General features: G+C 49.0%; 11 protein-coding genes across 11 annotated transcripts; 6 read left to right on the top strand and 5 right to left on the bottom strand.

The window, feature by feature from the left end:
• Window positions 1–112: 112 nt before the first annotated feature.
• N7511_003746 (DUF1295 domain protein) lies at window positions 113–1,324 on the top strand (the record flags this gene model as incomplete). Its single annotated transcript, XM_057126171.1, has 3 exons — window positions 113–152; window positions 217–949; window positions 997–1,324. The coding sequence occupies 3 exons, from the start codon at window positions 113–115 to the stop codon at window positions 1,322–1,324; spliced, it is 1,101 nt and encodes a 366-aa protein (XP_056985061.1).
• A 334-nt stretch (window positions 1,325–1,658) lies between these two features.
• N7511_003747 (amidase family protein) lies at window positions 1,659–3,695 on the top strand (the record flags this gene model as incomplete). The annotated part of the gene is made up of 1 exon (XM_057126172.1): window positions 1,659–3,695. The coding sequence occupies one exon, from the start codon at window positions 1,659–1,661 to the stop codon at window positions 3,693–3,695; it is 2,037 nt and encodes a 678-aa protein (XP_056985062.1).
• Window positions 3,696–4,118: 423 nt separating this feature from the next.
• N7511_003748 (D-isomer specific 2-hydroxyacid dehydrogenase family protein) lies at window positions 4,119–5,392 on the bottom strand (the record flags this gene model as incomplete). The annotated part of the gene is made up of 4 exons (XM_057126173.1): window positions 4,119–4,702; window positions 4,759–5,042; window positions 5,103–5,169; window positions 5,245–5,392. The coding sequence occupies 4 exons, from the start codon at window positions 5,390–5,392 to the stop codon at window positions 4,119–4,121; spliced, it is 1,083 nt and encodes a 360-aa protein (XP_056985063.1).
• Window positions 5,393–5,934: 542 nt separating this feature from the next.
• Window positions 5,935–6,979, bottom strand: N7511_003749 (acyl-CoA thioesterase; the record flags this gene model as incomplete). The annotated part of the gene is made up of 2 exons (XM_057126174.1): window positions 5,935–6,795; window positions 6,860–6,979. 2 exons carry the CDS (start codon window positions 6,977–6,979, stop codon window positions 5,935–5,937), a joined length of 981 nt encoding a protein of 326 aa, XP_056985064.1.
• Window positions 6,980–9,073: 2,094 nt separating this feature from the next.
• On the top strand, window positions 9,074–9,973 carry N7511_003750 (uncharacterized protein; the record flags this gene model as incomplete). The annotated part of the gene is made up of 1 exon (XM_057126175.1): window positions 9,074–9,973. The coding sequence occupies one exon, from the start codon at window positions 9,074–9,076 to the stop codon at window positions 9,971–9,973; it is 900 nt and encodes a 299-aa protein (XP_056985065.1).
• A 611-nt stretch (window positions 9,974–10,584) lies between these two features.
• Window positions 10,585–11,428, top strand: N7511_003751 (Acyl-CoA N-acyltransferase; the record flags this gene model as incomplete). The annotated part of the gene is made up of 2 exons (XM_057126176.1): window positions 10,585–10,984; window positions 11,199–11,428. 2 exons carry the CDS (start codon window positions 10,585–10,587, stop codon window positions 11,426–11,428), a joined length of 630 nt encoding a protein of 209 aa, XP_056985066.1.
• A 1,164-nt stretch (window positions 11,429–12,592) lies between these two features.
• Window positions 12,593–13,790, top strand: N7511_003752 (uncharacterized protein; the record flags this gene model as incomplete). Its single annotated transcript, XM_057126177.1, has 4 exons — window positions 12,593–12,609; window positions 12,658–12,863; window positions 12,922–13,236; window positions 13,294–13,790. The coding sequence occupies 4 exons, from the start codon at window positions 12,593–12,595 to the stop codon at window positions 13,788–13,790; spliced, it is 1,035 nt and encodes a 344-aa protein (XP_056985067.1).
• Window positions 13,791–14,695: 905 nt separating this feature from the next.
• On the top strand, window positions 14,696–16,578 carry N7511_003753 (uncharacterized protein; the record flags this gene model as incomplete). The annotated part of the gene is made up of 4 exons (XM_057126178.1): window positions 14,696–14,902; window positions 14,953–15,028; window positions 15,082–15,392; window positions 15,445–16,578. The coding sequence occupies 4 exons, from the start codon at window positions 14,696–14,698 to the stop codon at window positions 16,576–16,578; spliced, it is 1,728 nt and encodes a 575-aa protein (XP_056985068.1).
• Window positions 16,579–16,679: 101 nt separating this feature from the next.
• N7511_003754 (NAD(P)-dependent alcohol dehydrogenase) lies at window positions 16,680–17,908 on the bottom strand (the record flags this gene model as incomplete). Its single annotated transcript, XM_057126179.1, has 2 exons — window positions 16,680–17,690; window positions 17,780–17,908. 2 exons carry the CDS (start codon window positions 17,906–17,908, stop codon window positions 16,680–16,682), a joined length of 1,140 nt encoding a protein of 379 aa, XP_056985069.1.
• A 776-nt stretch (window positions 17,909–18,684) lies between these two features.
• On the bottom strand, window positions 18,685–22,120 carry N7511_003755 (CDC5/polo family serine/threonine-protein kinase; the record flags this gene model as incomplete). The annotated part of the gene is made up of 3 exons (XM_057126180.1): window positions 18,685–21,021; window positions 21,066–21,806; window positions 21,863–22,120. The coding sequence occupies 3 exons, from the start codon at window positions 22,118–22,120 to the stop codon at window positions 18,685–18,687; spliced, it is 3,336 nt and encodes a 1,111-aa protein (XP_056985070.1).
• Window positions 22,121–23,197: 1,077 nt separating this feature from the next.
• N7511_003756 (zinc-binding alcohol dehydrogenase family protein) lies at window positions 23,198–24,478 on the bottom strand (the record flags this gene model as incomplete). Its single annotated transcript, XM_057126181.1, has 5 exons — window positions 23,198–23,397; window positions 23,456–24,027; window positions 24,092–24,174; window positions 24,228–24,286; window positions 24,349–24,478. 5 exons carry the CDS (start codon window positions 24,476–24,478, stop codon window positions 23,198–23,200), a joined length of 1,044 nt encoding a protein of 347 aa, XP_056985071.1.
• Window positions 24,479–25,067: the final 589 nt, after the last annotated feature.

The following is a 25,067-nucleotide window of genomic DNA, read 5'->3' on the forward strand; positions in this document are numbered from 1 at the left end:
TGTATATTAGTATCGTGATATTCTACACATTCAAGCACTTAATAAAATGAAAACATTTCTTATATCCACGACTTCCCGGATACCCGCAACCCTCTTGAGCTGGACCTACGCAATGTTACATAATCTTGACATCAACCTGGGAAAAGAAACAGGTTAAACATAGTAAAGCACGAACCAACTCGCTTCGTGGACGTAACTTGCTTATTGAATGTTCAGAGAATGTCGCAAAGATGACCTTTTTAATTCCTCCATCAATGTTGGATACTCAAGCTTCAAATGGCCTTTCATCGCCCTCCCTCCGGAGTGTACGTCCAAACATGACGATGTCACCAGGTGATGTCGGAATATTAAAATCAACGATCCTCCCATCCTTCGGTCTTTACTCAAGCCTCTCACTGGCAACATACATCGCAGCCGAGGCAACCGACAGAGTCGAGCTGAAAGACTGGCTATGGCCCTCAGCCCAGGTCGTCAATGCCTGGTGGAGCGCCATCGGACAACCGATGTACGACCAAGGGATTTCATTCACCGAAAGCTGGGATGTTCTTCCATGGACCGAGAAGGTGATATTAAGCTGTGTTACTATCTGGGGCACTAGGCTCTTCAGTCGCATCGCATTGCGGTCTCTTTCGCGTGGCAAAGATGATGCTCGATACGACGCCGCCAAGAAAGAGCCTGGATTTTGGAGAATGGCTTTCTTGAAGATCTTCTTGCCCGAAGCCATTGTGTTAAGCGTTATATCGCTCCCGTTCACCGCGCCATTCCGTATGAGTGCGAGCACGGTATTGCTGGATGAAAATACCACGAGCCTCGTTCGTGGGCTGGGCGTTGGGCTCTTTGGTGCAGGGTTTGCCATGGAGGCTATGGCTGACATTCAGCTTGCTCTGCATTGCAAGGAACGGAGTGACTTATGTCGGCATGGAGTTTGGAGTATTGTGCGACATCCAAAGTGAGTTCCAGCCGTCCATTATGTCGCATGTGCTAATATATTCTCAGTTATTTGGGAGACACATTGGTTCATTTCTCCTATGCTCTATTGAACTTGGCTGGTAATTTCAACCCGTTTGTTTTGCTGGGACCGCTCTCAAACTACGTGTTTCTGCGCTTTGTCGGAGGTGACAAGCAGACGGAGGCCAGCCAAGAGGAGAGGTACAAGGCTCATGATGTTCACAAGTATGAACAGCTCCGGCTGTGGCAGAAGCAGAACAACAGCTTCTGGCCTTCTCTCAAAGATCTAAAGAATCCGTGGGCACTCGCTGTTGCGGGCTGTGGCTTCATTGCTGTAGTGCTGGAGGAAGGACTGAGAGTTAACAGCGTAGTATGATAATATGATAATTGAATGGCATTGTTGGAACAGACGCAATGGATAAGATTCTTCTGTGTTTGTCACCATCCCACTACTAGCTTATAAAATCTTACCATCCTCCAGCCATGAATTCCACACTATTGTGGCCAGGTTAATAAGTCGAGTCATATCTAAGTATTTGACCGATGATAGGGACAGCGGACTTTTGTCCGTTGTGGCGGAGATGCCAAGAAAGACGGACTATTGCCCGCCATCTCCACCTGGAACCCTTTTATATCTATGTCTGTCTCCCTGTTGAATAGACTTGGTTCCGCGGAGACCACCTGAAAGTATAAGCCAAATGTGCAACAAAATGGCTCACAAAGATGAAGACTTTTCATTGCTCGACGCAAGCATTTTAGAACTTCAATCCGCCATTACTTCCGGAAAGCTTTCCAGCGTCGACCTTGTATCAAGATATCTCCGAAGAATCAGCGTGTTCGACGCGAACGGCATCAAACTTAGCGCAATTCCAATCATCAATCCAACCGCCCTAGACGATGCCGCGGCGTCTGACGCCCGACGCGCAGCAGGTCTACCACCACGACCACTGGAAGGTATCCCCTACCTCGCCAAAGACAGCATCAAAGTCAAGGGCATGAGCGTCGCAAGCGGATCACCAGCCTTCGAGACCCTAATTGCGAATGAAGATGCAGCATGTATAAAGCTCCTCCGCGACGCCGGAGCAATCCTCCTAGGCCGGACTAACATGCCCGCCATGGCGTACGGTGGCATGCAGCGTGGGTGTTACGGCCGCGCCGAAAGCCCCTACAACAGCGCATATCTGGCAGCAGCATATGCGTCAGGCTCATCGAACGGATCAGCCGTCGCGACAGCCGCCAACTTCTGTGCGTTTTCTATCGGCAGCGAGACTGTTTCGTCGGGTCGCTCGCCTGCATCTAATAACTCCATCGTCGCCTATACACCCTCAAAAGGTCTGCTGCCTCTTCGCGGTGTATGGCCTTTATACGCTACGTGTGACGTCTTAGTACCCCATACCAGAAGTATGGAAGACATGTTCCACGTTCTCGACGTCCTGGCCGCATCGGACCCAACGCCCGAAGGAGATTTCTATCAAGAGCAGAAGCTCATTCCGCTCCCTTCAATCGAAGAAGTTCGACCGCAGTCGTTCTCAGTGCTCCGAGATAGTGCTTCCCTGCGCGGAAAGCGAATCGGCGTGCCAGCGATGTACATCGGAGGTGACCAGATAGCCTTGAACCCCGCTAGCAAAGTCACTACCCGGGCCTCGATTATCAAACTCTGGCAGCATGCAAGGGAGGTACTTGAAGCGTGTGGGGCAGCAGTAATCGAAACGGACTTTCCACTCGTGACGACTTACGAGTCCCACGCTGACAAAGGCCAGCTTGTCACAGTGGCCGGTCTACCAACTGGCTGGTCGGCCATGGAGCGAAGCGAGCTGGTCGCGCACATCTGGGATGATTTCCTCGTTCGAAACGGACAGGAGGGCCTCAATTCCCTGGCGCAGGTTGATCCGGCTACTATTTTCCCGCTTGCGCCGCTATCATTGAAGGGGACGCCTGATGCGGCGAATGCGCTGCGGTGGGACGAGATGGTCAAGTATCCGCTTAGCAGACCGGAGTCCATCTTCGATATTCCGGGGTTGAAGGCTGGACTGCAGGCGCTGGAAAGTGCGCGCGAAGAGACGTTCGAGAGGTGGATGGAGGGGCTTGGGCTTGATGCTGTGGTTTTCCCGGCTAATGGCGATGTGGGAGCCGCTGACGCGGACTGCGAGGAGGTTTCTTCACGCTTTGCTTGGAGTAATGGGGTCAAGTATTCTAATGGGAATCGGCCGATCCGGCATCTGGGTGTGCCTACTATTTCGATTCCTATGGGCGTTATGGAGGATACGGGGATGCCTGTGAACCTTACTTTTGCTGGCAGGGGGTATGATGATAATAGTTTGCTCAGGTATGGATTTGCTTTTGAAAAGGGAATGAATGGTCGTGTGAAGCCTTCGTCTGTGCCTGCTCTTGACTCTGATTGTGTCAGAGCGGGTCGCGACACTTGCTCATGGACCTCTCGGGTTCCCGTTGAGTTGGTGGTGCAGACGCAGTCGAAGAGGATTGAGGGCTCTACGGTTATTGTCCAGATTGAGGGATCAGTGGTGCCGAATGACATCGAGCTGGATTCATTATCTTGCTATGTCAATGGCCAGCCCTTCAATATTGTCTCCGATCGTGATAGATGGTTCCTTGTTGCATCTTATCCTGCAAGTGAGCGTGATCAGAGTTGGGAGAGATGGTCAAGTCCTGCTTTGAACGAGACTATTGTGATCGTTACAGCTTGTACAAAGTCTGGTTGGAGGGCTGGGAAACTGATATTGCTGTAGATTAGATAACTTGTATTGAACCATGCTTTTCTCAAATATTACCTCTCCTCACCTTGTATAGGTAGAATCGGTTCCATATGACAATGGATGCATGGTTCGTGGAAGAGGTTGCATTTAATTTGATTTTCACTATCAGTATTTCCCGTAACGACGCTTCCAAGCTGTTCAATTGAATACCAGCCATGTCCAGTTCCAATCCAGCTATAGAGTAATTATCACTATACCTCTGGTCAGCTCCCATTTTGACCTAGAAAATCAAGATCTGGTTACCGAAAGACCGTCCAAAAACAACACTACTTCGCTACGTCCTGGGATAGCCAGATGCCACTGTATATCAAAATACAAAGAAACCTCATCATCATGTATATTCCGCTCGGTTATTCAAGAACGAAATGTTCAATCATGGCACGTAAATATGGAACTCTAATATCCCCTGCGCCGGTTGTATGCATTAACCAAAGGCTCACCTCTCTGCACCCTTCCCAGATTCAAGACAGCAATATCAATTGCACGAGGCCAGTACTCGCCCCCCAGACTACTCATATGAGGGCTAATCTGCACATTTGGTGCATCCCAAAGAGGATTATCCGCCGGCAGAGGTTCCGGATCCGTAACATCAAGAGCCGCACCGCCAAGCACACCAGACTTCAGGGCCTCGATCAAAGCCGTTTGATCAATGACCTTACCCCGCGAGATGTTAGTCACATATGGCTTGGTAGCATGATGGTGCGAGTTCTCCGAGAGAATGGCAAATTCTTCAGAACCAAGGAGATAAGTCGTTTCGGGAGTCAGCGGGAGCGAAATGACAAGATGGTCCAGTCCAAGGGCCAAGAAAGATCGGATGGACTCTCGGTCTGTGCCGTGGTGCCATGAAACCGGGATCGAGCCGTCCGGATCGCCTGTTCCAGGCACGATGTAGTGAGCGTCGCGACGGGATTCGGCTGTTGTTCTCGGGGAGGCAGTGTGCGCGTACACAGTCATACCCAGAGCCGTGGAGACCCTCGCGACTGGAAATGTTAGTATTGATATTTCTGCATATTCATCTTTCCTAATTGAAACTTACTTTGTCTGCCGATAGACCCATATCCGAGAATGCCAACCTTCTTGCCGACCTGGTCGTGCAGTCCGTGCATAAACTGGGACTTGTCTGCCCAGACGTGGGCTTTCTGCGCTTCATATGTCTTCACATACTGCCGCGAAGAGACTAGCCAATTCATTACGGTCCATTCTGCGATAGGGGGACCGTGGATACCCGAGCTGGTGGTAATGGGGATGTCAGTCTCCCGTAGAATCGGGTGCTGCATGAGATGATCCAGGCCAGCGGAGAACGAATGAATGAATTTCAAGCTAACAGTTTGGTTAGTGTATTGCCCAAGGGGGTTCAACAGCTGCAGGGATGTGTCTCACTTGATGGCATCCTTGGGATCTGGCAGATCTGTGAAGGTGACCAGGACGGTGGCACTCCGGTACAACTCTGCATACACAATGTTAACATTCAATGATGAAAAGCGAGTCCTAGCTCAGCATTTTACGGCTCATGATGATTTACCTGGTGACACAGGGATACCTGGCTCTGACTTGTGAATGGTAACCTCGGCCCCAGTAAACTTGCGGCGGAATTCCTCTTGCAACGCTGCGGGCATGTGCATGTTAAAAACAATGAGCACATGCTCAGTTGGCAAAGGTGCGTCTCCCATGGTGTGTCAAAATAGAACAAGAATGCAAATTATCCAGGCCCGAGTATGTCGAAGTGGTAGCCGTCAACAGGCTGGATTTTTTCTTATCAGTTGGGGTTCCCCACCTCGGCATTTGTAATAGAGAGAGGGACAGGGAGAGGGACAGAGAGAGGGGGATGTTTACTAAGTAGCTAGGGAATACCAGAGGGTTGAAAGCCCCAAATCTCAGTGACAGCCTTTGATTTGCTCCCGGGCATAGTTATAACTACTCCAGCCATTCCCTCCATTGCGTCGTATGGCGACACTCCGTTGAAATATGGTCTCAGCGGAAGGTCGCGGATTTCACCACCTTAAAATAAGACGATCAAATTGAGAGATATGCTTCGGCTTGAAGTCTTCTAGAATAAATTCAATTCTCCTATTAGCAGAGTCTTTTTAGACTCTGCTTTAGACTCTGTTTAGTGTCGAGAATCAAAGGCCGAGTCACCGAAGCCCCACTTGCAGACTGGAAGAGCAAGTGAACGTCTATCACATCGACTGTCATAATACTCCATGCTCAACCGTTAACAATAGGAAAATCCGTGACCAGAAATATCATCGAAGCGCCCAATGGCTGGAACAGAATCCCCTTTTTCGGTCTGCCCAACAAATTCCGAGTGCAAGGATTCCAACTCATTCCAAGCGTGAGCATACTTCAATCCTTGGAGTCTTTCATTTTCAACCACTTGACCAATAGTTGTTGTACCGTCCGTATCTTCCCTGTGTTTGGCAAAATCTTCACTTCCCATCTTGTCGCCTCCCAATAAACCCGAAGCTTTCAGAAGTCGCTCCGGAGCCACAGTAAACCTTCCCTTTTTGAAAACGTATTTAGAAACCGAAGTTGCAAACACGACAGGCCCAGCACCGGGTTTGCCACCATCGCGACCAGCACCACCGCACTTGGCACAGACATGTTCTCCCGACAACATAACGGTACCAGCAACCAAACATTGATGCTTCACGCTCCCTTTTTGCACAAAATGCGTCACAATATACAGCCACTTCTGATCCCAGGTGAGAATTCGCGACCAGACTTCATACTGCTGAAAGATGCGAATTTCCTTCTTGAAGCTTGTCGTCACCGACCCAATAATGGCAGCCAGCATTCCAGACTTCCCCTCCGCGGCCAACTCTTGATCCACGATGGGGATTCCGCTGTAGCAAAGAGTCGACAATAGATGCGAGCGACTGGCGTCCAGATCTGTGAAATATGTGCTGTTCGATTTGTGGAGGTTGTAATCCGCTTCGAGCATGGGCGTGTAGGTTGTTGTGATACAAGGCAAGAAGGCCAGTGGTAGAGTTTTGTTTCCGTGTTGGATTGAAATTAACTGATGTCGGCTTTTCTTTTTGAAGACATTTTGTATGATCGGACGGAAGATGCGATACTTGAAGTATGTTTGTTAGTATCAGTACTACTTAGGTTCACTTCATTTCTGACTGCATACTTACATGAAAAACCAATGGCAAGTTCTTGATATTGACCACCAGGAACACTGTGAGCAAGCATTTCCAAAAATCGAATTGGGGAGTCGAAGCCCAAAGCCATTCAATCATGCTGATAGCGGCCATACTTTGATGTATCTGGAGTGAAGCAATTGACTTTGAGCACAAACACTAAGGAAATACAACAAGTACGAGTGAATGAAATCCAGAAGTTTAAACGCGAAAATATATTTCTATGTGAGAACCACAGTTCAGCAGAGGATAGAGTAATCTAGAAAATGAATCTCCGAATGAAACCATCGGGAAGCCGAGGCAAATCTGGCCATAGGATGGATTCACTCTCATACCGAAAGAGTCGGGTTTCGGGGTCGCATTCTTCCAAAGTCCGGTCACTTTGGACTCGAATTAGTCATGCCCATCATTGTTTCCAAGGTTTACAGGTGCAAGTAAACTATCTGCAACATACATGAGTTGCTACTAGAAGACGGCACATTTGATAAGCATAGAAAATGCGCCTCAAACCCCGCAAATTAATCACGTTACGAAACGGTGTATATGGTAAAAAAACAAAGAAGGGAGAGTGATATCCAATAGACGAATGCCGCTGATAGGCGGAGTCATACAAACGGTTCAATTTCTCCTTTAGAGCTATATCAAAACCACAAAGCACCAGTTCAATTAATTCGTTCAATCATTTAATCATTCCATCCAATGAAGCCGCAAAGTGCCTATCAACTAACCTCCGAGCACCCCCAGCTGACGTTTATGGCTTCAAGCCTCATTCTAAAATACTGATTTTTGAGCTAACTTTATAGTTTCACCATGACAATTAGATCGCGAATCGCAGTCAACACGAATGCAGCCAAGGAGTCAAATAGGAATATACTGCGGCGAGAAAGGCGGTCGCCCCGAATATGGCTACAACCAAGGGCTAAACAACTGGGGACGGGATCCTCAAGTGGAACACGGCTCTTGAATTCTTCAACAGCAAGACATTTGTTTGAAACACCCATTCCTTGCCTATCCCAATCTCCACGTTGTTGTGCACCTCTCACCCCACCCTCGTCAAGCTTTTGGTGTGATACGTTGGACTTTCAGCCCGCCACGAGAAGATACGGAAATGCATGGCGAGCAAGCCAAACCAATCACGTCGCTCGTTCACACTCGGGACTGATTGGCACTAAGCTAGGGTGTTAACTCGATCACAACTCAGGGGCTGATCCAGATGATCCACCAAGTGGAACTCCTGCCCGAAGGCCCCGAAGGATAACCCCCGTGCTTGTATTTGGTTGTTATGCCAGGGGGCTTCAACATCCGGAGCTGAGACAACAACTGTTCTCCCTGATTCTGACAGCACGATAAGCAGCGGCTTACGGTGCAGCTGATCAACACATGCAGCTTGCAAAGGTGCAGCAGAATTATCATCCCGTGCGATGGGATCCACTAGACTTGCTGAATCGATGTCCGATCTGCAAAGTGACAATCTCGTTTCCGCGACTGGACCCAGGGTTCTGCGCCTGTCATGCAGTCATTGACAAATGGGCACGTCTTGGGTTGAAGACCCTGAAAGTGGACATCGCCATGGAGTAAGGGCTCCATCGTTAGCGCTTCTCGGAGGATTTTTCACTCTGAAGTACTGTAAGCTGCAAACTCCTTTCCAACGATCGTCGTTCTGTTCACACCAGATCGTGATTGTAGTGTATGATTCCTCGACGCCGCCAGACTAGCCCCACCGTTCTTGACTGCTTCTTGAGAGCGCGCCGTGCAGATCTCCACCAATTCAAGCCACATTCGGGCCAAGACAGGTCGATTTCGAGTTGAGAAAAGCACTTCCAGCTGGCCGATGCCACTAACTTTTTACTGCATGCGCGGGTCGCCATGCGTCCAACCTGTCATGATTCGGATTGGTCTTGTTGCACCGGCTATTCGCCAAACCCTGCAGGTTTCTCCCCCGGGCTTTCCCCTATCTGGAAGATAATCATGCACATCCTCACTCGACGTCGACTGATGCAGGGATAGTTCTGATCTAGTGCTCGGACGAGCGATGCACCAATCTTGACTGCATCTGCAAGGTGGGTATTGCGCGAAAACAGCTTGACGGCATTGCCGGTCCCTCGTGTTTACAAATATGGATGTGACCCCTCTGTTGTGCGTGAAAAGGTTTATCTTTCCATTGCTCTTCTCCCCTTACCCTTCCTTAATCTGTCTATCCCCGCGAACATGGCGCAAAAGAAGCCCAACCGCAGGCTCCTTCACCGGATGATTGAGGCAGCCTTAGATCGTGAAGAAGCGGGCTACCCACCCATGGCGGCACACGCAGCAGCGGCTATGGGCGTACAGACTGGAGGGTATGGACAAGAAATGCCAGGAGCCCCACCAAAGCGAGTGGCCACAACACATATGGATTCTCTCATTCCCATCAATGACAAGCTCCTCGTCTTCCGCGCTTTGACCGGTATCGACAGTGTCCCTGCGCTCACAGAGCAGGGTCATCTTCTCCGCAGTGCGCCCAATGTTGGTATCTATACCCGTGTCATTACCAATGAAACCAAGGCGCAGCGCGCCTACAAAATCTTCAACTTCCTCATCAACACCTGTCTCGGCGTCCAAGTCGTCGTTGCCGCCGCAGTGACTGCCCTTGGCGCAGCCAGCGGCCCACACTCTGCTGTCACTGCGTTCGGTGCGATTAACACAATCATGGCTGGTGTCCTGACATACCTCCGCGGCTCCGGACTCCCAGATCGCCTCAAGAACTACCAAAACCAATGGAAGAACATCCGAGAGTACATCGAACAACGCGAGCGAGAGTTCTGCCTGGTAAATTGTGATCTAGACGTGCAAGAAGAAGTCTTCATCGTCGAAAGCATGTACCAAAGCGTCAAGTCAGAAATGGAAACCACAAAGAGCACGGAAAGCAAGAACCAGCAGCCCGACGATCCCCGTATCCGTCGCTCTGTCTTGCCGCCTTCACACGACCAGTCGTACAGAGGATCTACTCAGCCAGGACGCGCAGACCAGACTTTGCATCATGACCCATCTTACCAGAGACAAAACACGGAGCCTGGACCAGTCAGTCCAATCGCCACCCCAGAGCCAGCACTGGAGAAAGAAAAACAGTGATCTCCTGTCTGAAGAGTGCGCTATCGGCGCAAATACACCCCCTACCTCGAAACTTCACCGTTTCGCTGTTCCCTTTCTTGCGTGAACAAAATTCCTTTCTATGATTTTAATGGTCGCTTGGGGACCAGTGTCAATACTTTGTTTGAATTATATACCCTCAGGAGCGTAATGGGAGCGTTCACAGGCTCACGATCTATGGATATAATGTTGGCCGTTAGTTTAATCCCGATTAATGTCTACAATTTCAAAGATTCAACCACATTTCCTATTTCCGATTGACTAACTTCGCCTTTACATTTGGCAACCGGCCACGCGAGCAGACCATTGATAGTCTGTCTGGCAAAATCCCGCAGACGGCAAAATACACGTTGGCCTTCTCACGTAAACCAAAATACATCATTTCACCACACTTTCTTTGCTATAACAAGCATCAAGTGAATCTGGAATAAGATTCAAACCTTCAGTGAGAGGATCAAACGAGAACACCGTCCCGTTTTCCCTCCAAGATGATAGGATGATTCTGTAGACCCGCATTCCCACCACATAACCTCAACTCCAACATTCAAATCTCCAACACTCACCACCACCCACAAGACAATACAACCGCCAAAATGCCACTAGAAATGATCCCCGCAACGCCAGCCGACAAAGCCTCACTCACCGAGATCTTCTACGCCGCCTTCGTAGGCGACTTCAACAGGACCATGTTCCCACACACCCCCGACGTAACCGCATGGTGGGAACATACCTTCCACGACAGCATCACGCGCTCAATCGCCGGCGAAACCGACGAAGTATTCTTCAAAATCGTAGACTCCGACTCAGACGCAGATCCAGACGCGATCGCCGCATTCGCGAAATGGAAATGTCCAACTTCCGCCGATCGCCATCGGCACGAACCCGAGCAACCCGCCGAATGGGCTCCTAGCTGTGACGGCGAGCTATGCGATCAATTCTTTTCCGGCATGGAACAATCGAAAGCAAAGTGGATGGGCGACAGGCCGCATTATTGTATGTTTCATTTTGCTTGTTTGCTTGTTTGCCCCGCTTGTTCTGTCGTACTTTTTTTTTTCTTTTGCTTATGGGATAAGTTATGTTATAACGTCACTGTCCTAGGGTACTAATGTTATCTGGTGGCTTTGATTATTGGGGTCTAGTTTATTTTGCACGCGACCATTGATTTTGCATTGCTTGTATTGTAGCTGCGCTAATTTGTGACCTGTAGATCTTGACATGTTGGCTGTGCATCCGTCCTATCAGGGCCGGGGGCTAGCATCGAGACTTTTGAAATGGGGTCTTGAACGGGCTGATCGAGAGGGTGTGGAGGTTTACTTGTCTTCGTCGCCCGAGGGCAGGCCTGTGTATGAGAAGTATGGGTTCCGATTCTTGGAGTCGTCTTCGCCCTTCCCTGGCTATGAGCAAGTATGTATGTTGCGACCGGTGAAGGGTCAATGAAGAAATGAAGTTATGCATGGGTTTCATTTTGTGGCAAGGGGTGGGCTGTTCATCTGCTGTAATGTTTAACTAAATGTCGTGCGTGTACTCCGTAACGACAATCTCAATTTGCGGCCCTTGCATACGTCTACACTAGAAAGTGAGTACATTATGGTTATGCATTTATGAGACAGTCACTAGTAAAACAAAAAACGTCATAGCTTCTTTGGCAACCATAGCACCGATATTGCTTGTTTTGTACGGCAAAAGAGCACCTGTGCATAAACGGATTTTCAATTCATTTATTTCATAGGCAGAGTAGTCATTTCGAAAAAAAAGGCAATTGATAGAGAGCCTCAATCCAACCAGTATTAACTAGAAATGCGCAAGCAAACTGAAAACATCTTCACCTATGCCGCCTGTGCGAAGGGCAATGAAAGCTCGAGGTGAACGACTCAACAGCTTCGCAACCGTCGACAGATCCTCGACGAATAAGCAATAGATATCCAGACAAACGCTGAACTCACTAACAGTCCATCTCCCCAAAGTTGATGAAGGATATCAGAACGATAAACTCATGGAGCTAGAACGGGTCTGGATACATTTTGTACCCAGTGTGCTACGGCACTGGCCTTTTTCCTATGTATTGGCTTACGGATTCGCATTACATGCAGAGCTGGCATCTTTCCTCTTGCTGCAACGGAAAAGAAGTGTCTAGATAGCTATTACGATACTAATCAGGCTGCAAAAGGTCAAAAGAATATTGATAACATTAAAGGCCGATGTTAATCTGATATGAAATCAACGCAAATGAGAATCAATGGATAGGAGGCAGGGTAGTTTAGCCTTAAGATATATCTTCCTCGTGAGTCCAAGTCATGAAAACAACGCCATGATGTAAAATGTAGTTCAACAGGATTCTATCCGAATGATTACAAATTATCGAGGTTCCACCGCGGGGTTGAGTGCCGGATGGAGGAAAGCATTGAGGAGATCCTGGTGCATCAATTCTCTTACAGTCTGCTTTATCATCGACGTTGAATAGGCAAGATCCCTTGAAACACAACTGCCTTTGATCTCTGACGACCAAAAACTGCGAATCTTGTTCGATATCACAGGGAAGTTGTGACGTCACACCTCAACTCATCTCTCTTGACAATTCGAAGTGCAAGCGTAAAGATTGCAATGACTAAAATCTTTATGTGAGAGCACCCGATCCTACTTGAGAATTCTGATTCTGACAATTATAGTACCGGCGCTACTGGCTACATTGGCGGCGACTCACTAGCCACTCTCGCTGCAAAGCACCCAGACTTCTCCTATGCAGCTCTAGTCCGCACCAACGAGAAAGCTGAACAGGTCAAAGCCCAGTATCCAAACGTCCGTATTGTTCTGGGAGACCTTGACGACTCCGCTCTGTTAGAGAAAGAAAGTGCAGCTGCGGATATCGTGCTACGTAAATGCCCCAACCAAGACATCATAACAACCAAACTGTGCTGATCCTTCCCAAACAGACACCGCCGATGCAAGTGACCATGTTGGCGCTGCAAAGGCCATAATAGCCGGTCTAGTATCAGGCCATACCAAAGAGCACCCTGGTTACCTGCTCCACACTGGAGGAACGGGTATCCTCACCTGGGAAGACAGCGACAAGAACGAATTCGGAAATAGAAGCGAGAAGATCTACAACGACTGGGATCGTGTTGAGGAGCTGCTCAATCTCCCAGACCATGCCTTCCACCGAAACGTAGACCAGCTCATCCTTGATGCGGGTACGCAGCATGCCGATGTCCTCAAGACAGCGCTTGTCTGTCCACCTACGATTTATGGTAAGGAACTTCCCCTATCAATTTGCATGAAAACATTAACTTAATATATTTCTCCAGGCAAGGGCCGAGGACCTTGCTCTCAGCGTGGGCGTCAGGTTTACGAATTGGCCAATGTAACGCTCCGTATCAAGAAAGGCCCGATAATCGGCGCTGGCCAGTCCATCTGGAACAATGTGCATGTCCATGACCTGAGTGATGTATACTCACTTCTAGTAGATGCAGCGGTTGCAGGCCGAACCGACGACGGGCTCTGGGGAGCTAAGGCCTACTACCTCACCGAGAACGGAGAACACGTCTGGGGCGAACTAGCCCAAGATACAGCAAATGCAGCCGCCAAACTTGGGTACATCCCGGAGGCCAAGGCTGAGTCAATCGACCTGGACAGTGCGAAAAAGTATGCAGGCTTTGAATCTCTAAGCTGGGGCATGAACTCTCGTGGTCGTTCGCAGCGCGCACGTCAGATGCTAGGCTGGAAGCCGTACCGACCCAGTTTGGTGGATGAACTGCCTGAAGTTCTTCAGGGCGAGTGGCAACGTCTGCAGGATTCTTCTTGATTTTAACGTGGGTAGGGTCTTCTGTGACACGGCATGTTGCTTGGCTTGTCGGTCTCAGAAGATGCATTGCTGATCCATGGCGAAGCGAGGGGCCATGAGGGATGACCTGGAGGCTTCTGCTGGGTTTTATATTTCTGCTTCATATAAAAGCGGAGATTTGATGCGAGGACTAGCCCTCGAAAAGTTGACGGTCGGGTTAGAATTCCGACTAGATGCCAGATCGGATAGGTAGAATCAAGACATGTCTGTTTCATGCCTCGCAACCAGAACCCCTCGATTCCGAGATAGTATAATCTTCACTCGCAAGCCACATAGGAATATCATCGTATCTTCTCTTCGTACAGTTGCATCATGTCTCAATCGAGGATGTATAGCACGATCGAGTCAGAAAGCCAAAACAACGCAACCTCCAAGCCACTTGAATCAAAATCAGCCGCGACCAGAATAAGATTATTCGGCTGGGCCATTAAACCCCCGACCGGAGTATATCATTGCCTATAAAAAATACAAGAACCACCTGCGAACGAATAAAATTAGCCCGAATCCCGTCTGACACAGTCCGCGGGCCAACTTTATGCCGAACGTCCCCCAAACAGCTGCGGTCAAGTTCCAACTCCGTCCTGTCGTGGAATCCCTAGAGATTAAATCGGCCTGGTATGGATGGTCTTCTGGGAGTCTAGTTCCAGGATCTTGGGCCACGGAGGAACTCTTCGTCCCATTCCCAACTTCATGGAATCTTGCCAATCCCGCGTGGGCGTTGGCTAGACGGCTGATTTCTATATATCTGTCTGGCTTGCGGATTCAAATGTAAAATCATTTATTGATCGAGATACACTGCAATATTAAACCATATTTGCCTCTAACTACGTCGAAATAAAATCGGTACATCGGTCTCACTACTCACTATGGCAGACGCAGATTTACCATTTTACAGACGTGGAAGGTCGTCTTACGATGACAGCGTGAGGCCTGCGTCTGACATCAAGCAAAAGAAGCCGGATCCTGAGGAGAAGTTTGCGTTGGGGCGGAGGGGGATTTTGGTCTTTTTCACGTTGGCGGTTCTTACATTGATGGCTGCTCTCGATGGGACTTCGTTGTCTGTTGCGTTGCCGGTAAGTGTCATGTCCAGAGACCAAACCATACATAGCCTAATGAAGCTTAGGACATTGCTCAAGAGCTGAATGGGACAGCCATCGAAGCATTTTGGAGCGGTACCTCCTTCCTACTTTGCTCAACAGGTATGATACCTTCAAGACATCTATTTTGTCTATGTTCTCTGACAATATTCAAGTCTTCCAACCGAGCTTCGCCTCTTTCTCGAATATCTTCGGCCGCCGCCCTATGATATTGATCGCCCTCGTGTTCTTCTGTGTTGGTGCTATCATCTCGGCGATTGCAAATAACTTTACCTATATGCTAGTCGGACGATCTATACAAGGTGTCGGTGGCGGAGGCATCATATCTCTGAGCGAAGTCATTATCACAGATCTTGTTCCATTAAGATGGCGAGGACAGTACTTTGGTATTCTAAGTGCAATGTGGAGTCTCGGCTCAGTGACAGGACCAATTCTAGGAGGTGGTTTCGCCGAGAACGTGTCGTGGGTGAGTTTGACCTACCAAAGACATCGACCATTCCTCTAACACCAAGCTATAGCGCTGGATCTTCTATATCAACTTTCCATTCATCGGTGTCGGCTTGATCCTCGTCATTCTGTTCCTCAACCTGAAGCTCGTCCCCAGCTCTTTAGGCGAAAAACTTCGACGAATCGATTATTTCGGAACCGTTCTCTTCGTCGGAAGTATATCATCCTTCCTCATCCCACTCACTTGGGGTGGAGTCTCCTACCCCTGGAGCTCATGGCGAACACTAGTTCCTCTTTGTGTGGGAGGTGCAGGTCTTCTCATTTTCGCATTGTACGAGTATTACTTCGCATCCGACCCCATCATTCCGCCAGTCATTTTCAAAAACCGGACGGCAACTGTTTCCTTTGTTGGAAGTGTGCTGCAGGGCTTCATTCTGTGGTGTGCGCTCTATTACCTTCCTCTATACTATGAAGCCGTGAAAGAGTATAGTCCTATTCTTTCAGGCGTGGCTCTCTTCCCTGAGACATTCACTGTGGCTCCTAGTGGAATGGTCGCTGGAATTCTCATTACGGTAACTGGCCGGTACCGATGGGCTGTGTGGCTAGGATGGGTTCTGTCAACCATCGGACTTGGTCTGATGTGTCTGATCAAAGTCCACACCAGTGTTGTTGGCTGGATCTTCCTGAATATTGTCTCTGGTTTGGGGCTAGGGATCTTGTTCCCATCTCTGGGTTATGCCGTTCAGGCTTCGTCGGAGCCGGAGAACCTCGCTATCGCCGTCGCCATGTTTAGCTTCTTCCGTGCCCTCGGCCAAGCTATTGGTGTTGCGGTTGGTGGAGTGGTGTTCCAGAACCGCATGTTCAGTAACATCATGAGATATCCCGATCTGGCTCCTATGGCCGATGCATACAGCAAGGACGCCGCTGGTCTGGTCCAGATTATCAAGGCTATGGCAGACGGGGCAGACAAGGCAAATCTCAAAGAGGCGTATACCGACAGTCTTCGCACAGTATGGATAGTCTGCTGTGCTGTCTCCGGTGTAGCTCTAGTGATCAGTCTCTTCACTGAGCACTACGACCTAGATCGTGATTTGGAGACTAGCCAAGGTCTTCGGGGCGATGATGAGACTATTGCAAGCGAAAAGGACTTGGAGATGCGTGCAGAGGGAAAAACTGCTCCTGAAAGCAGGCCTTCTGTCTGGTAATGTGGGCTTTCTTAGATTGAAGAAGATCTTGTAAAGTGTAAATTGAGCCATAGCTTAGCCCTAATAATCACATTCTCCATTCAATTGAAACTCAAGATATTTCACACAGCACGCCCAACTCCTCGAATCAGTGTTTTGATCCCTTCGCCTCGTTGAGTAGTTTCCCACGCCTCTACAACATTTTCGAACGGCACAACCTTTGTGATGAGAGACTTCAACTCAATCTTTCTCGACTTCGCCAGCTCCAGCGCCATCTGGAAGTCACCCGCTCCATACCGAAAGCACCCCTTGACGGTGATCTCATTTTCAGACACCGTCGAAATAGGAAATTTGACATTTCGATTGCCCAGCCCAGTCTGCACAAACGAGCCACCCACTTTCAGCACATGAATGGCCGTCTGAATACAAGGCTCAGCTCCAGTAGCCTCAATAGCAACGTCAAATCCAGGAACATCCGCATCAGGGTCAACACCACTAAGCCAAGATCTCAGCCCAACAGCATTCTCCTCAGCATCCAGCTGCGCCGCAGGAATCGCAGTTCGATACCGAACCCGATCCTCCCCAACAAACTTCTTCGCAAACTCCAACTTATCATCACTCAAATCCACCGAAACAATCAAATTGGCCCCAAACTCCCGCGCAACAGCCGCACAGAGAATCCCCACAGTCCCAGCCCCAAACACAATAACCCGATCCCCAGGCTTAACGCCAACCTGCCGAACCGAGTGCATAGCAACCGCCATGGGCTCAATCAACACCGCCTCATCGAGCCCAATCGCATGAGGGAACTCCGACCCAAACTCAGAATCCAACGATCCAGAAATCTTATAGCAGCAATCAGCAGGAACCTTGAAGAACTTCGACAATGCGCCATGCGTATCCAGCGGGTTCGCCGCAAACCGCATATTCGGACAGAGATTATATTTGCCGGATTTGCACTTCGAACAGATGCGACAGCCGAATCCGGGTTCGATAGCTACTGCATCGCCTAGTTGTAGGTTCTTCACGCTGCTTCCGATGGCGTGCACTGTTCCCGAGGCTTCGTGGCCCATGACTATGGGATTGGTGGCTGAAACGTGGTTTCCTATGCCGCCGTGGACCCAGAAATGGACCTTTTGGTTGTTAGACTGCCGTGCAGGGTGGATATTGAGTGAGGTGGTGGTGTGATTTGGGGTCACTCGTGGGATGGATTGGTGCTTACATCGCTGCCGCATACGCCCACGTATTCGATGCGGATGATTACATCGAGGGGGTCGTTGATTGTTGGCATGGGCTGATCTTCGAATCTGGCGTCGCCTGGGCCATAGAGGAGACAGGAGGGGTTCTGCATGACTATATGAAAGAAGGTTGGAGTAGAAGTCGACGGGGTCTGGTCAAGTACGACTTGTGTTTCGCCCTCACTTGCTCAAAGCTATGAGGCTAGTAGTTGCATAGTCTCAGGATATGCGGGGGATTCTATCTTCTTTTATAGCTTCTCATATTTACCCCCCGGGTTTCGGGTGGTCGGACGCGGGGGGGAATGTCGGCGTACAGTCGACCGATGGGCCTGGATGGTTCTGAACTTGGCTCTGATTCGATAACAAACTCAGAGATAGATGAATAAGAGTGCTGGGATGAGCTCAAATGGGATGATGCAGCGGGCAGGTTTAGTCAAAGCGTCCGGTATAACTGTGACCACGCACTACTTCCTATCTGCCAAGGGCCTATTGTAATCTCAGGATCTCGATGTAAAAGCTACGAGAGGAAGAAGATATCTTCAATGAGAGAATCCTTTGCTCTATACCCACAAGGTACGGCAGAATGCTATTTTTGTCGTTGGACAGGAAAGATTTGTGACTGCAGGCAAGGCAGGGAAGCATATCCAGCCAACGGGACAGGTTTGAAAATCGAGCCAGATGGATTATTTTGTAAGTAACTGTGCAAAAATAGAAGTGAATTTGATCAACACTATCAAGAATAGACGCCGAAACTTCCAAGCATCGAAGCCTAGGCCTGAGCCGCAACCAAAATAAAAATAAACATGAAAGCATTTCATCCGACAAAAACAAAAGTCGTAACATCATGAAGCGGACATTTAAATAGCCAAAATAGAATCTCCGGCATGAATCAACGATTCAGAGCTCGAAGCCGATCCTTCAGTGCATCCATCTCTTTCTCGTAATCCGTGCTAGCGCGCTTGGTGAGTCGCTCGCGGTCACTGTCTTTCAACATAATGGAACGGTATTGGCCGTCGCCGTCTGGGGCTCCAACTGTGACCCAGACAAATTTCGTTCCGGGGGTGTTGGGCTGCGATCGTTCTTGAGTGCCCTGCCAGAACATTTCCGTGGGTGTGGATGGATCCGCGGACGGGATCTCAGCAGAAGATGGACGACCGCCAAGACGACCGTTCTTGATCCAGACTTTGATGGTATCTTTGATGAAAGCAATTTTCTCGGTGAAGACGTTGGCATCTAAGATGTCGCGGATGCGGTCTTCGACTGAGTTTACGGAGTCTCCATTGGCGATGCTGAGGAAGGTGGCAGCTTCGTCCGAAGCGACAGCCCTCGTGTCGAAGCCATTCGGGTGCATCCTGCCCTTGGCGGAAAAGTAGCGAGCGGCGGATGGTGAGAGATGGTAAAAGTCGATCCAGGGAGATGAACTGCGGGTGCGACCAGGGGAAATGACAAGCTTGGTGTGGTCGGGGAAGTTGAACTGGAATGCGCCATCTCCGAAGCCCCAAATTCCAACATTGCCGAGGCGCTGGTAGAACTTCATGAACTGGCCGCTGTTCTGTTGCGGGATGTCATCGTCCATGATACCTTCGTCGCCATGGCGACCGAGGGCTCCAATCATGTATTTGCCGAATTGGTCCACGAGCTTCATGCGCTTGATTTTCTCTGCATCGGCTCTTTCAGGCTCAGTGCCTGATGGGGTGCGAGTTCTCATTGCCTTTGAGCTCTTGTCGAACAGGGATGGTGAAATCATAGCGCGCCGGATTCCGCGACAGCCTAATAAATCATCGTCCCTGTTCTCGTAGAACTCGATCGCACGTCCGTTGCGAGGAACAAGCTGATCCGATTCCGAGTAAAACAGCGGTTTCATATCCCCGTCCTCGACACTCCGCGCCTTGCGACGAATATGTCTCTCCCCATCTCGGACAACAACACTTGTTGCCGGTTGTCCATTTTCTCCTTTGAAAACACATCCAACACTTCCATCATCCAAGACATACCCGATGCCATATCGATTTGTATAATCAACCCATTTAATAACGTATGCGTGAGGCTGCTTCCTTGCTCCACCACGTCGACGACTTGGGGCGTGATTGATCAAGTTCGATAGCAACAGCCGGAGGTCGGTATTGACTTCGGTCAACGAAGTCCTGGGGAGAAGCTCGCAGAGATCCTCGGTGTGGAAAAGGGGACTCAATCCCAAGCTAGAACGAGCCCTACCAGCAGTTTTACTGTTAGATCGACTGACTCCATTTGAGTCAGATCGGGCAAGTCCAGTAGACGAAGACGAAGACGAAGACTTAGACTGGCTAGACAACGATCTTGCGCCTGCATCGATGGGGCTGACTCTTTGGCGTTCATTTCTCTCCGCTATAATCTTCGCATCCACTCGCGACGAAGATCGTAGGGATGTTTGACGAGGGGGCGCTCTACGCTCCTCGGGAATTGTAGTTGGCTGCCTTTCTCTCGTTGGGATGGAAGCCTGTGGCAATTCCTGGTCAGCGGCTGCCAATCTGCGAGACTGAGAACGCGTTTTGCCTACAGTCAGGCCAGCTGGCATGCTTGTTGACTTGGTCAGTTGAGGAATGGCATCCTTTTCCTTGCTACACAGTGTCGTTGCTTGGGATGCGGATACCATTCTTCGTGTACGGATGGGACGTTCCGCTAGACCACCGGCGGGTATCCCAGGAGCCAGAGGTAGTTTCGGCTCCGGCTCTGGTACGTCACGGTAGGGTCTAGATAAGACCGGAGGGTCGCTGATCCCGGGTGTCTTTCTAGGTGACAGAGGAGGCACACGAGCTTGCTGGCGAAGCGTGGCAGCATGACTTTGGCCTTCCATGCGTCGTTGTTGAGCAGCCAGAAGGGCAGCGTTGGTCCGTGAAGCTGCCACAGGGTGGGGCCGAGCTGCAACACTGCGCCTTGAAAGAGTGCTGCTGTCAAGCATGGACTCTTCGCTGCGAACCTTGCGAGAAGCTTCCAACAGGCACCAGTCCCCATCGAGATCGTGCGGCCATCGGTAAACATAGTCAGGTGTCAGCGGAATAACTGGACGAAGACCTCTCTGGTCCTCTGCATCGCACTCGGCATAGGCTGACTTGGAGCAGTTTCTACCCACAGATTTCCGAGCCGTTCCATCGGGCTTCTTCCCAACTCCACAGAGGGAATAGAAGGCAGCCTTGCAGGAATGGTACCGCTGGCTGGGGTCATCCACCTGATACACGTAGGCACGAAGCTTTTCGTCAGAATCTAAGCCATAGCCGCCTACCATACAATCACCCCGGGGGAAGCATCCTTGAGCCAGAGTGGCTTGTTGTAACGACACCCGGAATCCAACTGACGAGGAATGCACCCATCGTACATGTTGAAAAATGGATGTTCAACAATGTCATCTGGGTCTGGCCGTTCTTCATCGACAAGGTTCAAGCAGCTAGTAACGAGATCCTTCGCTTCTTCTGGTATGAAGTTGTTGGTGTCTGATTCCTTGGGCCAGGCATAGCTCAAGTTTCGTACTTTTTTGTAAATTTCTTCTTGTGTTTTTGATTGAAAAGGTGGGTATCCTGTAAGCATGGCAAAGCAAATAACACCCAATGACCAAATGTCCACTTTTTGTGTATGCCCGCCTTTGCTTTTATCAAGAACCTCGGGGGCAATGTAATTGGGAGTTCCACAAAGCGTGTTTCGTCGCTTTGCATCCTTGTCTGAGAGAATCATCGCTGCAAGGCCAAAATCCCCGACTTTGATGTTCATGTTGTGATCTAGGAACAGATTTCCCATTTTCAAGTCGCGGTGCGCAACAAATCGCTTGTGAAGATATTTCACCGCTGCACAAAGCTGAATCATGAATCGTCGTACCTCGGGCAAGCTTAGACACCGACGCTTCCGTACCATGTCCATTACTGACCCATTTGGACATAGCTCTAGGACAACGTATGTGCTGGATTCAAAAGCAAATGCGCGGTAAAACTGAACGACAAATGGGTGTCGCATTTTGGAATGAATTTGCAGTTCCGTCCGAAACTGTGGAATAAGTCAGAACCCCCGTTAGAAGCACCGAGCTCATGGGTTTGGCATACCTTCTCCTCCATCTTTTTCTGTGGCATCTGTGATTTGACCACCTTCATGGCATATACACGACCATTGCGCGCCAATGCGCCCTCATAGCAGACTGCAAATCCTCCCTTCCCTAAGAATGCACCTATCGAGTATCGCTCTCCGCCATCTTCCGGTTCCGAAACTACTGACGGTGGCGGTTCAGCATGGTTTTTCGCTGATGAGGATTTCGGTTGGGCGCTTGGTGGTGCAGCATTTTTCTCTAAAGCCTTACGATCCATGATAAGTTTGGGCTTTATCATCTGGTTCGTAGTGCGTGGGGAAAGGGCCTCCATTCTCATTGGGTCGGTCTTTCTATCGCAGTTGTCGAATTATCGTATTGTGGTGGCTCGCAGGTGCGTAGACAAAGGGTATCATGCATGAAGGTCGTAAAAAGGGTATTAAGTGCTGGTTCTCAAAGGTATCGAAGTGGTGCAAGATTGGTATCCCTGCAACGGTCGAGTCAGAATCCGTACAATCGGTCCCCCGAAGCCAGTCGGTCGGGACGGGACGATGAACAACAGATGGGAAAGGCGTACTGAAATGCAAAGCGCTAAAGCAGAAAAACTGTACAGAGCTCCAGAAAAACAAAGGCACCTCAATTGAGGGTTGGGAGTTGAGGATGACAAGACCATAATAGTTTGCTCAATGCGGAAATCGATAAACAGTCCCGCGGTCACGTGCATCTTATCCCATGCGTTCGCCCTTGATATACTGTATGCTTGAGACAATTATTCAAATAATAACTAGCTTGCTTGATACATCAGATATATAGCTTTGTCTATAGCTGAGATCTTTAATTATAATTTCTCGCTTTGTTGCGTGGCAGTCATAACGTTAAATATCTTTGTTTGTTTACATGAAAATCCAGACTCCACACATTCTCACGGACCAAGCAGGTAAATTTTCTTACTGGATTGAGCTCAGTGCTTTATTTTTTTCTAGGCTTACTTTCTCATATACTATAACTTGAAGATTTACTCGAACATAACACACATAGACTCCCATTAATATCTATAATTTTCATCGGATGCCTGATTTACAGCAATCAAGTCTACTATTATCGATTCTATTACAAGAAGATCACCTGATATTGCTGAAATACACCATCACAGTTATGTCCTACGAAATCTAGTTGATAAATCAGGAGAATGTTTATTACTCAAGCACGGGACAATACAGTACACAAATTCCGACCGCCATACTTTTTCAACGGAACAAGAACAACTAAACTCCATTCAAATCAGATCCAATAACAGCATATACTATGCTGCGGCTATGACTGAATCTGAGTTACTTGAAAGTGGGTATGAAGTAAATCAAAGCTCTACAACAACCTTTGCAGCCGAAACTCCCTTCTGACACCGAGCAACGCCCTCAGCAACCTTGTCCAACCCTTTCAATACTATCGCCTCAGGAAGACACTTGAAAGTTCCATCATTCAATGCCTGTGGGAGGAAATTGGCCCAAATACCCTCCACAATCTCCTTGTTGTCACCGATATTTGCAGTATCAGTCACTACCAATGAGGATCATTATCAGCTTGATCACAGTCTAGAAGAAGAAAGGAAACTTACCACCAAGAACCTCAGTTCCCTCAGGAATATCTTTTACTGGAATCCTCGGGTTATTGCTAACCACCCGGCCACACCCAAGACCCTGCACCACATCGACACACAACCTCCAGGTCTGATCATCCCCAATAGCATCCAAAGCCCCTAAAAATTCACCTCCAGCCTTTTTAACCGTATCAATCAACTCCGAAACAACATCTTCACTCTTATAGTCCACAACAGCAGTTGCACCTAGCGACCTCACAAACTTGTGATTCTTACCCGAAGCCGTAGCAACAACAGTAGCACCCGATGCAACGGCAAGTTGAACAGCCATAGACCCACAACTCGACGAAGCACCCCAGACAATGATCACCTTGCCAATTGGCTCTGGCTTAGGAGATCTGGGAAGTGGAAGACCTAGACGAGCAGGTGGGAAGAGGGCCATTGCCGAAGTGTTCACAGCCAACGGAATGACACTGCCTTCTGTGAAGGGGATATTTGCCGGGAGGTGGACGGCGACGGCGGCATTGATTATTGTGTAGTTCTGGTAGGCACTATCTCGGATGTCATGGGAGAGAAACCAATTTGCGTTTCTTGTGATGTTAGCATGATACTTCATAGTTATACACACTTTGTAGTTGGAGATATATATCATACCCGGCTATGCGATCGCCTTTCTTGAATTTTGTAACATCTTTGCCTACTTCGTACACTTCACCGGCAAGATCGGCACCTAGGATCTGAATAGCATTATGTATCAGTCTCAGTCGTGCCTTGCGCCAAAGGAACTCACAAATGGGTATTTGCTTGGGAATGGCAGATGGGGACCATAGAGCTGGATCTTCCAGTCCACTGCCATATATTGAATTAGTGATTGATACGTTGAATGACAAAAGAAGGAGAGATAGACTAACTTGGATTAACAGCAACAGCCTTGTTCTTCACAAGAATCTCATTAGGACCAGGAGTATACATCGGAGCCTCCTGAACGACGAATTGGCCACCCGCTTCGAGCAGCCAGACACCAGTGTTTGAAGCAGACATAATGTAGTGTGAAGATAAACAGAATACAGAGTATTGATTTGAATGCGTGTACTAAAAGCGAACCTTTGACAGAGCTTTATATAGATGCCCAGGTTGATCTGCGTCCCTGCGGTAAGTGGAGTCGTGATATGGGCTAGTCCTCCACTCGTATATCTCGGGGATAACGGTGTTTGCACCCCTTATGGTTTCTCGGTAATCGTTCCGGTGCCAACGTCGGACTTAATTTATATTAAGGAATTACTGGAATGGTGCAGAATGCCTCGGGGTATCGTTTGGGTGAACAGTCTGATCCGAGGGTCCGTGGGCGGGTTTAGCTAACTCCGACGATCGCGGGCTGGTGTTAGCATCGACTAAGTTTTCCGAAGGGGCATATATTGTATTATATTGATTACAGGATTTACCGACCGCGCGGTATATTCGCTGGCTATATTTATGAGGCGTAGAGCTTAGTATAAAGGTAGCAAGGTATGACTGACGTACCTGGGAACCGAGAAAACGTTATATAGTGCGAGTCAATAGAAGACGTCGTAATTGAAGATTAGAAAAGAAACTGCATAGAAAAGCCCGAAATTATTTATAGGTGATGAAA

The sequence above is a fragment of the Penicillium nucicola genome (assembly GCF_028828085.1).
Source record: "Penicillium nucicola strain IBT 29836 chromosome Unknown utg000003l, whole genome shotgun sequence".
Taxonomy (NCBI): Eukaryota; Fungi; Ascomycota; class Eurotiomycetes; order Eurotiales; family Aspergillaceae; genus Penicillium; species Penicillium nucicola.